Source organism: Barbus barbus (assembly GCF_936440315.1).
Source record: "Barbus barbus genome assembly, chromosome: 15".
In the NCBI taxonomy this organism is placed as follows: domain Eukaryota; kingdom Metazoa; phylum Chordata; class Actinopteri; order Cypriniformes; family Cyprinidae; genus Barbus; species Barbus barbus.
This window is the reverse complement of record NC_136743.1, coordinates 30227696-30240122: the sequence shown is the minus strand read 5'-3', so window position 1 is coordinate 30240122 and position 12427 is coordinate 30227696. Positions and strand designations below refer to the sequence as shown.

Genomic DNA, 12427 nt, shown 5'->3' with positions numbered 1-12427 from the left:
AGGAAACACTCACTATGATATTTTGGTGTAAACTACCTGTCATGGTAAAGGGAAGTAATAAGGACTGATTTTTATTTTGAGAACTGGTTCCAGAGAGAGACATCCGATCATAAATGATTATTACGGCGACCTTGAACACGGCGAGTCTGAGAACGACGAGTTGATTTCCCATGAGATGACCTTATAATATTATACAGTAATGTATGTATATGAAGGTCAGCATGCTTTGAGTGTTTCTTACACACAGCTATGTGAATGAGGAAAGGGAAGGCATGCAGAAGAGAATCAGAGCCAGAGAGAAAATGAAAGGCAGAGACAGAGATTGCCGCATAGTTTCTGCCTAGCAACAGACCAGCAGTGTGAGACACACACAGCCCTCGCTCCACCAGTATTTATTACTTTATAGTTCAAAGGAAAGAACAAAATGAAAGCGGGAATGAAAGCAGAGGAAGTGAGCCAGACACACGTGACAGAGAGCATGTGCGTAATGTGAGCGGCACGCGACTATATTATAAGAGTGAGATCAGGACGCAGAGACCAACATTCACCATTCTGGACTGTAGAAATAGTCAATTCTACCAGTGGTCACTTCCCATTTTTGCTGGCAGCTAATATTTAAAAACCCTTTCAAATATGAGAAAATGTTTCGGCCAACGTTTGCAATCGGATGTGGATTCTGATCACATGAGAGGCAGAAATATATACTGTAATTTGTGATGCTAAAGGCTATGCAGAATAATGCATTATTAAATGTTGGAGTCAACATTAACTAAAATTAATAAATGCTTTAGAAGTATTTTTCTTTGTTAGTTCCTGTTAACTAATGTTAACAAATGGAACCTTATTGTAATGTATATAATACAATATACAGTCTGATTAAATCTACAAGCTTTATTTGACTGTGTACTTTATAGCAGTATATTTTGTCTCCAGAAAATAATTGGCTTATTAAAATAAATGTAATCTTATTTATTTTTTGACATAAATGGCAAAATAGTGTCATCAATTGTGTGTGAAACTCTAACAAGAATGTTTGGCATTATGTGAATGTTACAAAGTAAAAACAGGGCATTTTTCAACCATCACGTACTTGCATTCATACGTTCCATGCATAACAAATTAACTCGATTACAAACTTTTGCATGAGTTTGGTGTGAACCAAACACCACAGATGCCGTGCTCTGTGATCCTCATTAACAGTTCAGAGAAAGCTTCAGTTCCTCTAAAGTCTGTGGTGTCGGTGGCTGAGACTGTCTGGGATCATCTGAAGTAATGGACCAGTGTGGTGCAGAAATCTGAAACCCTCGCTTCTCCCCACCACACACACACGACAAGCTTTCAAATAACTTCACACACTGCATAACATTTCCAATTTATTGAAGAGATGAAACAGACCAAATGGCTCTGTCTTTAAAACAGTGGTGTGATCATGCTGGACCTGATGTTGTCCTGGGAAGAGCAATGAAGGGCCAACCAGAGGAAGCACATACAATGACAGGAACTGGTAGAGATGTGCAGAGGACTAACTGCTAACCTAAAGGCCCCGATTTACTCACAACAAACTTCTTCCTTTTCATACTTTGTTTAGGGGGAAAAGAAGCTTGAAATACCTGAGCAGCGGTTTACTATTAGCAAACATCCCAACACTAGCCACGCTGCTGCTTTACAGTAAATATGTGCTGCACGCTACGGCAGTGAGAAAAGAGCAGCTCAGAAAGCATCTGATCATATGAATATGCAATTCGGCACTCCAGTCATGTCACATTCATCTGTACAGTGCTTTATACGACACAGATTGCTTCAAAGCAGCTTACGTAATTTTAAAAAATTACAATCCGATTTCATGCATCAGATTTTTTTTTTACAACTACGAATAAAATTTGACGACAAACTTTGATTTTAGCTTGACAAAGCCAAGTCTGAAAATGTAAAATAACTTTGAAAAGCTTTATGCTTGAAGACTTTCCTCATAGGGGGTCAGAGAAAGACAATCAAATGTTAAATAAAACATGTTTTAGCACATAGTTAAGATGAGACATTGTGTTGCTAACATGTTTTTAGCATCATTTATAACGTTTTGGCAAGTTGTTAGCATGTTTAACATGTTGCTAGAATGATTTAACATTACTAGCATGTTTCTAACATGGTTTAACATATTGGTTATGACAAATACGGTTTGCACGGTTACTCAAAATCTTCAGAAAACATTAAAAAACAACCTGAAAATCAAGTTTTATTTGCTGTATTTAAAGACAAAGATAAGGGGATCATTGAGGCACTTGGACAGTTGCACTGCATGTGGGATTGGGAATGTGTGCCTTTGTTATGCATAACTCTGTCTTCAAGAGAGCAAGAGAAAGAAAGCGAGAGAGCGAGAGAGAGAGAGCGACTGTGTGAAGGGTTGAAAGGTGAATTGTTTTTTCTGGTGAAACAAGAATGAGGGCAAAAAGGGCCCATTGTCTTTTGATTGTAACGATGTGTTACTACGCCACAGTACAAATCTCAAAGTACAATAGTGCTATGAGAAACCATTGCATTTAGTGAGATTAATAACTGTAAATGCGCAAATAAATCGTTGATTCAAATAAAAGTTGAATCTGTTCATAGAGTTGTATGGATTACTGTCAGTAAAAAACTAAAAAAACACTTAAAATCCAACGAATCAAAGAAATAATTAAATTAAAGCTGCAGTCCATAACTTTTTTTGGTTAAAAATGATCCGAAATCAATATTTGAGCAAGTACATAACCAGCCGGTGTTCAAAACTATCGCCTTTAGCCCGATTCGCAGCTTATAATAATGTTTTCTAATTTGAGTGGTACGGGTAGGTTTTCGTGGGAAATTCGAGCATGGCACTGCGTCATGTCTGTAAACAAAGAAGTTGTCCCGGCTAGTAGACTATATCACTTGTGAGGATCCTGCAGGTGGTGGATCGTTTATAGCCTTTTCTCACAGCAGCTAGAACAATTAAATGTATCATTTTGATGGCGGATTGTAATCCAGAAAGGATTGTGTTTATGAAACATGTGAATGAAATTAAATTATATTCCAGTTTTAAATGTGCTTCCGATTACAGATAGCCTGGGATTACACAAGATTTGCATTTTAAAGAAAACCAGTTTGAAGGGAGCATAGTTTGCCTTTTGGGTTAAGATAATTTCTTAATATGAAATTCGAATGGAATGACAATTAGAGATGAGACTGTATAGAAATTGAAATCTACACGCTAATACACACTATACTCAGTCACGCAATGCTGATGTTGTTAACATTAATTTGCACGGTTTGAGCTAACTGATCGTTAGATTAAATCACCATTGGTAGTGCAAATTATTGTAATGCTTTTTCCTCAGTTGGTCAGAACAAATGTGGCAGACTTGTTACTTGTTCAGATAGCAATATACGGTGAAAATTATTATTTGGGTCATATATTCCAAGACATAGGCTAGAATCTGTAATTTTAAGTACAGCAAGTATCCACACCAGTGCAGTGAGTGACAACTACACATTCATCTCAAACCATTAGATTCATCCGCGCTGAAGCCGTGCCGGAGTCCAGCCAACGCAAGCACAGAGCTGCAATTCCAAGTTTTCAAACAGAGATGGTGACAAAGGGGCAAAACTTACAGACTGCAGCTTTAAGCAATTATTTAAATAGTTATCATTTCTATATGAGAGTATCATGAGGGAAGGGAATATTACTAAATAAAGCAGTGGTATGGGTTTTTTCCGTTTATGAGTAAAATAAAACCTTTGGTAAACAGAACTTGAAGATACTTTGACGTTCTAAAATGTGAACCCATACCAAAAACGTGAATTTTGAGTTATATATATTTTTGAAAACCAACAGTATGTTTCTAATAAGTAAGTAGATAAGACCGTCTGGGGTGTGAGTGTGAGCGGTTTACATTGTAGAACAAAACGTCAAAGTTATGTTTTCCACAGGCCTTATTTTACACATAAATTGGCAAAACTCCATTATAAAACCCCCTAGGAAAATCTTGAAGGAACCAACGTTGTTCTGACTAAACACCAGCACCACTCTATACTGTCAGAATCAGTAAAATCCCAAATAGGCTGGGTTATAGGTTTGATAATTCTGTATTTAGACCTTTTAGTTACACCTATACTGTCAAATACTTCTGTAAGGTCAGTTGAGTCCAGCTCATAAATCTGAAAGGAAATCTGTGAATAAGCAGCTCTAGTTTCCGTCTAAAAGATCAAGTCACGCCAGCTGATACAGAAACAGTGAGTTGACCTGAATAACTTCAGGCCGGACAGCTGGGTAAATACAACGTGTGTGGGTAGATGCATATGCTGCATGTGTGCAAATGTGTCTGCAGAAAACTAAAGCTCACATTTCCATGTGTATCACTAGCTCAAACAAACAAAAAGCCCACTCGATCGGTGTCATGTTACAGTGGTGATCTAGCATTGACATCTGGCTTACTAAATGCTCAGTTTGCAATTAATGTGTTTTTAAAAAAACATCACAAAATCTATAATAATGAACAAAACGCAAAGAAAGGTTCCAGTCCGTAAAGTATGCAGGTACTTCTGTAGAACCAGCAGCATTCTGAAAGATGCGAATCACCCCTATCGTCATCTTTTGTCTTCGCTGCCATCTGGGAAATGCCCGAGATGTACGACTTGAAAACACTGAACTGAACACACTAAAACACTACCCCATACAATAATTTACCTCATTATAGATCAGTGATTATGCCATAAACCTATTTCAGCTCACATCCAATAGCACAGTAGTTTTGCATGGACAAGCAATATTCATATATTCTTCAGAAAATGTAAAAATCTAGTTTGACGTGCTGTTTTAATGGAATAATTTCAATATTTCAGCAACTTCTGGAACAAGGTTTTAGGCTTAGTATACTTTAGATTACAACTAGGAATATGAATGTATAATATATATCATATTGGGCAATAAATGTAACTTTTACATACTATCAGCAAGTAAAATCATCATATTTAGGCCAGCAAATTATAGCCAAATGTTTTTTATCTATCGTTCGATCTAGTTAGTGAGGAAAAAGTCTCAGTTTACAAAAAAAAAAAAAAAAAAAGTACATTTAAATTAATCAAATATTTTAATAAAAATCTAAAATATATAAATTGAATTGTGTATGTGAGATAAATGTCAATCCAAATTGTACATCCTGAATACATAGTTTTAGGTCACGTCCACTTTATTTTTATATAGCACTTTAGGCAATATAAGTCATAATATATAAATGCACATTTGAATATATACATTCATAAATCCTGAATATATAGCCTAGTTCTAAACGCCAAATTTATAGTCATTCATTTTAATACAAATCTATTTTTGATCAAGCATATTGATAGACAGGTTCTTAATTTCTCCATATATGACTAAACTGCTTGGTGCAAATGGCAAGAATTTGTTTTAAGCCATGACTATCATAATCAGTAGTAGCTTTGTGCATAAAAACTTCTATTCCAGTTTATTAGGCTGCGTTTACACTGCAAGTCTTAATGTACAAATCAGATTTTTTGGCCCGTCTGCTTACATTCACTTTAGACACGACTGGCATCCGATATCTGCGTTTACATTAATTAAGAACGAACAAACAAACGCATGCACCCAGGTGAGAGGGAGTGAGTGATTGTGAAGCATTGTGAACAAGCTTGACGGTTTATTTACAAAAATGGCTAATTTATCCCCTCATTGTGGAGAAATATAGTGTAGCTTTTAGCGGTTGTATTTTCAAAATTCACGGGGCAGGGGTTGAAAACCAGCACCTGAATGTGCAATTTCTTACCTATAAAAAGGTTCCATCTCAAAATGCGAGCGCTTACAGCACGCCGGCATTAAAACGCCATTAAAAATGTCACATTGGGAGTTCTGTGGAGAATCGGATATGTGTGTTTAGACGTAGGTCGGATGTCCAGATATCGGATGTGTATCCGATTAAAATCCACATTTGGAAGTGGATCAGATCGGATGCGAAAAAAAATCAGATCTCGCGCAGGTTTTTGTGTTTACACGTGTGCAACAAATTCCGATCGGTGTCAGATGTGAGCAAAAAAATCAGATTTTTTGTGCCAGTGTAAACGCAGAAAGAACAGATCTTTCAAAATGGCAGATTATGTGGAATTTTCTTTAGCACACTTAAATCTGTGCACCTTAAGACAGGCCTCAAGTTTCCTTTGCTGACTTAAGTTGAAAATCTATCATGCTGTAGAGGTAATTTAATCAAACAGCTGCTAATAAGAAATTAGATTTTGGCAACACTGACAGGATCTTTGCTTCTATTATCCAAACAACTTCTTTAATTCCATTTAATATACTTGATTACACATTCATTTATGGGCCTGTATGAGTTATGGATGGCTGGAATGTTCCACACAGAGTTCATTAATATTTTCACAAAATAAAAAAAGCTTCAGGTACAGTAGATCAGCAGCAGCACCTACTGTATTTTTATCCTACACTGATAAAGACATTGAAAATGGCTCAGAAAATGAATCAGCTTCATCAAAAATGCATAGCGTAACATTCATCAAGATGATTGGTTCATGAGACCAATTTCATCCTATTTACTCTCTTGCTTTTGAATCAAAACCCTTCAGGCCTGATCCTGACCTTGTCATCAGAATGCAACACTAGATCCAAATGTGCACGATTCCCCAGCTCTGTGTCTCCCAGTGATGACATTCTCCTATTCATTTTACCTAATCTTATTAAAATAAAAGCCTGTGGGGCCTCCAATGCAATTAGAATAGTCCTCAAAATCTGAAAGGGCTCTCCCGATGGAAAATTACTTTCGGAGGCTGTCTGAAGAGATCGGAGAAGAACAAGGATTATTTTTCAGGGTCTTTTCCGACTTGCTCAACTCGATCAGAGGGACTTCTCTCTTTCACAGGGCAGAAGACTCCAGTCAACCATTCAAAGCAATAACTTCTTTATTCTGATCTATTTGCTTGCTTGTTTTGGGTCATTATCACGCCTTTCAGCCATCAGTTTCTTTTCTCCCAGTGTGACATTTGACACTGTGACCAAACAAGTCAAAATCAGTCTCATCTGCATGGTGCAAATCGTCCCAGAAGTCCTGCTTCTCTTCAGGAACGTGCCAGGATTGACTATGAGGTCGACAGAGTTTAATGCTGTGCTTTTAATTATGGTGCAAATGCAGACCGAGTTGCTGAGTTTGCTGATAGCTTGCTGTACTTTAGTGTATTAACAGTCAGCATGGTAAAACCCTTCTAGAGTTATTATACTATTAATCTCTCTCATTGACCTAATGAGACTTTGTGAGGCATCATGATCTTTCCATGATGGTACTATCAGTGTTGGCTAGATTACTTACCAATTGTAGTTGTTACTGATTCCAAATACATGACACAATTAGTAGTAAGTAAACATTTCCGGTATTATAATCAGACTACTTTTTGATTACTTTGAGATTATGTTTGGTTTAATAGGATAATTATGTGTATATGTAATTGTGTAATCAATAAAAAAAAAGTAACTGTAGTCTGATTATGAGCATTTTAAAGTGTAATATAATCTAATTACAAACAGTTCATTTTTGGAACCTGTTATGTAATACAGATTACATGTAATCGGTTAGTGTGTGTGACCCTGGACCACAAAACCAGTCATAAGTGTCAAATTTTCTAAACTGAGATTTATACATAATCTGAAAGCTGAATAGATCATATTTCCATTGATGTGTGATTTGTTAGGATAGGACGATATTTGGCCGAGATCCAACTATTTGAATATCGAATCTGAGGGTGCAAGAAAAAAAAAAAAAAAGTTGTCCAAATGAAGTTCTTAGCAATGCATTTTACTAATCAAAATTTAAGTTTTGATATATTTACAGTAGGAAATTTACAAAATATCTTCATGGAACATGAACTTAATATCCTAATGATTTTTGGCATAAAAGAAAAATCAATTTTGACCCAAACAATGTATTTTTGGCTATTGCTACAAACATACCCCAGCGATTTCAGACTGGTTTTGTGGTCCAGGGTCACATATAGCGCTGGGTACTATAAACTTATAACTAAACCAATCCAGTTTACTGAGGGGAATGACGCCAATTTTCTACCAATTTGCACCTTATTCTAATGTTAAGCACTTGATGTATATGTAGGGCTGTACTAACTTCCCCCACACAAGATCTGACCTTTCTATTTTTATTTTTTTTAAACGGCACAATGCCACAAATGTGTACCAACATCTGAGACACCACCATAAAAACCTACATATGATCAGTGTATGACAACAAACTCCCTCAAAAAAACAAACAAAAGCACACCTCAAAGCCAACCTATCTGAACAAATATTGATCATTCTGGCATTTGCAAGCGTCACGCCTTATGAGAGGAGCTCAAAACTGCACACGGAAATAACCGACGCGATCACCTATCTTAAAAATATGGTGCCAGCAGATACCGTCAGTAAAGTCGACAAAAAACACCAATAGCCACCACACATTAATCTTTCACCAGTTGCTATCCATGAAATGCATGAGAAATCCAAAGCATGCGTTGAATTAGAGCTAAAGCAGGTGAACTACTACAACAATCACACATATGCTCAATAACCGATCCGTACACAAGATGCAGCATGCAAGTCTTAAAACAAAAGTAGATGTCTGCAACAGCTCACTTTCCCAAAGATCACACTGTCTAAAGGCTCGAAAGAAGAAGCTTTAGCGGCCTGGCTGCATGGGGGATTTGTGGGGAGCACAGTGAATGTCTTCACCAGAAACCATGGCTCATATACAGGGAAGACTATTGCTTTGAGCAGATGTGCAAGATTTATAATAGCCTAGATTATTTTTAAAAGAAAGTTTAAACGAGAAACCGTTAAGTGTCTACAGGTGTCACATGCATTATTTCATTTGAACTACTAGTTATTTTTAAGTGCAATGAGATACATCATTTAAATAACAGACTCAGTCAAATTTTTCAGGTGATAGACTGGTTTTTAGAAATGTCATGAAGAGTTTCAGCTTTCCAAGCATGCACTCAGAACAAAGTGCCTGACAAGGTTGGCCTTAAGGTGATAGACTGGTTTTTGTCTCAACTTCTCTTAGTGGACTGTAAAACATGAGACCTGGTGCCACAATGGTATGACACACGTTCAAGAATCTGTAAGATATTGGGTCATTTCAGGACTTCACAGATGCCCTTTCCAGCAAAGACTACTGTATGGCAGTGTTTCCAACCTTAAACAAATCCACTGAACTTCTAACAAATCTACTGTCTTCATCTACTGAACACAAAGAAACTGTGGAAGATGAGGACACTGAACTGACAAAAACTATCAAATCCAAATACATCAATAAAAACTGATTCGGGATTCAATGCTGTGATGCCTAGATTCACCTAAAATTATTGTTTTTGCGTTTTAAACAATTTTATACGAATAAATGATCTCCCATTTATTTCCTTATTTTACACTACCCATCAAAAGTTTGAGGTCAATGAGATTTTATTTGAATACATGAATTCTTTTATTTAACAAGGATGCATTAAATTGATCAACATTATGATCAATATTTAAAAACAAAACTTTAAAATAAATGCTATCACAACATCGACACTGGTACTAAACTCAATTAAAACAACATTGAACTGACTTGAAATGCATGAAATTTGCTGCCTTCTGTAGAACGGTTTCACAGCTTCCACAAAAATATTGTGCAGCAACTGTTTTCAACATTGATAATGTTTCTTGAGTATATTAGAATGATTTCTGAAGATCATGTGACACTGAAGACTGGAGTAATGATGCTGAAAATACAGCTTTGACCATAGGAATAAATTACATTTTAATCTATATTCACATTGAAAACAGATATTTTAAATTGTAATAATACTTTACAATATCACCATTTTTACTGTATTTTTTGTGATCAAATAAAAGCATCCCTGGTGAGCATAAGACTTTTAAATGGCCCAAACTTGTGGTAGCATTTATTGTTGTGCCTCTACCAGATGTATATATATAAAAAAATAAAAAAAACAGGATAAATGCACAACGTAAACCTGACAGAATGATCAGAACCCCGACACAAAGCTAAAGAAATGGCATGCTGGACATTATGCCTTAACATAAAAACAAATTTTTTTCAATAGTTCCAATAAATAAATAATAATGATGGCTCACTTTTGATTGCTGGAAATGCATGCCAACACAGCTACAGGATTTCCTTTCAGAGAGAACAGCAAAGCCATGGGTAAATTGATGCTTTTGTACAAGTCTGCTGATTCACTCTCATGGCAGGCTCTGTGCACTGCTTACAGGTCTGTGGGCCTTTTTCTAATTATTTTTTACGAACGTTTTATGCATATATGGTATGAAGCAGCACTTAATCTGCCTCTCTGCTCGTACATGATACATCACGTCATAAAACACGCATCTAAACAGAAAAAACCAGATGAAGATTTGAGTCTTACAGAATCCATAACTGTTATTAATAGGGAACATTCCTCCAGATACCAGATTAGCAGGGAAGGACATAATGTGACACTAATATGATAAACTCAAAAGGCCCGCGGTGGCTCTCTTATCTCTGTAGGGCAGGCTGCTCAGAATGACTGGGTAATCCTCAGAGTTTGTTGACCTATATTCACCATATTGCACAATGCACAGACAGGCTAATGGAGGCCGAAGGGCAGGACGCAGATGGTTAAAAGGGTGCTGTTGTTTTTTTAAGCGCAGTTATGTCATCTGGTCAGCATGAGGGAACCCAGTGACATGACACCCGTGATGGCTGGCACCTTGTCAGCTGTTGATGCAGATGACTCATATTCGTCTCAGTCAGCAATGCCATTCTTTGTACGGAGCGCCGGTCCCTTTACGCTGTAATGCAGGCCCCTGGATGCTTTGTAAACAAACTCACCTTTCCACATGCATTCATGTGGGTGCTCTGATGGAAATGGCAAGAATGTGTGAAATGCAACTGCATGGTTGTCTACTATACAAGTCAATTACCAATATTAAACGTGGCTTACAGTAAGTTTTTGGCACATTTATTACCATTTGTAGAGATACCCTGGTTAAACTATGGTTAGTGTAGCAAGACCATGGTGCCATGGTGGTTTAACTATAGTAATCGTGTTTTTTTTTTGGTTTTATTTGTAGTACAATCATAAGGGGAGCTTGAAACTGTCTGCTTGCCCAATGCTCAAGTTTATCCCTGAGAAACTGAGGGCAAACTGAGTTGAACACACACAAATACACTTACCTGGGTGACAACATTTTGCTCTAGTCCGACTTGCAGTTCGCATGCCGACTGCATACAGTTGCATTGTGATGACGCATCAGCGGAGGTGAGAGCACTGTTGACGCTGATATTATATATCGGCAGCGTAACATTGGGCGAAGGATCGCTGATATTCCGCTGCACTTGCACACAAGTCGGCTCAGCCAGGAGAAGAGTGTCCGAGAATTGGCTGAAGCCAATGAAAATGGCTGGGATCCATGTGAAAACGATCAGCTGTTTCTGATATCTCCCGAAGCCGCCCACGCTCGGCAAAACGCCGCCGTCGATCCGCGAGAGTAAATCGGGCGATTTATTAGTTTCGGGGGTAACGAAGCCGTTCTCCGGTGGATGAGGCTCGATGTCCAGCTGAGACACGGCCATCACCGTCTCGCACACACTACCGCAACCCGGTTCGCTAATGCGTCAGAACTGCGCGCAATCCCCGTTCACACTGGATGCACAATCAAACAGCGAGCTTGGTCGCGTCCAGTGCTCAGGGAGTGGTTTGCGTGTCTTCACCCGTTCCAAAGGCGTCACGAACCGCTCGCGATCAATCCAAACTACTATCCAAACACGCTTCTGCTCGGAAAACAACAACACGGTTCAAGGAAAGCGATGCGTTTCATCGGCATGCAGCTGATCCGTGCCCATTCCCTCCGTTCACAGCCACAGGTAACACACCTGTCCCAGCCACGCAGCCCCGCCGCGCGTGACATTACACTCAGACATGCGTCATAATCCACTCAAGAGCTGAGGAATCTCTCCGTTTCACACAAATCAGCTCGTTATCTCGTGATCATATGGAGCGAATAAACAGACGAGGGCGGAACGTGCGCTGAACTCAGTCATTGGATCGCATTGATCCCGGTCACATCTACTGCGCTCGACTGCAGAACCTCAGCGCTTCTGTAATGAGCATATTTAAGCTACAGTCAAATCAGTATATTTTACATATTTAAGGAGTTATGCTCTTTAATAAGCGTTTAATCAAATTATTTAGTAGTGTGAGGATGGTAGGTTTCATTTAGCATTAACTGCTGCCATCTATCGCCCCAAACTGGCAGAAAGACCATTTAAATGACAGTACGTTAGCAAGTCTAGTGTTATAAGCGACCAAACATGATATGCTGCATTTAACGAAGAACTTCTGGACTTTATAT

The 12427-nt window shown here is 38.0% G+C and overlaps 1 protein-coding gene across 1 annotated transcript in view; it reads right to left on the bottom strand.

Moving 5' to 3' along the window:
- Positions 1 to 12078, bottom strand: part of LOC306881900 (solute carrier family 22 member 23-like) — a 46358-nt gene extending 34280 nt beyond the window's left edge. The window contains exon 1 of the mRNA XM_079436252.1: positions 11250 to 12078. Coding sequence (XP_079292378.1) covers positions 11250 to 11648 — 399 coding nt within the window. The 5' untranslated portion in view covers positions 11649 to 12078. The remainder of the gene's footprint in view (positions 1 to 11249) is intronic.
- Between the last annotated feature and the right edge of the window lie 349 nt (positions 12079 to 12427).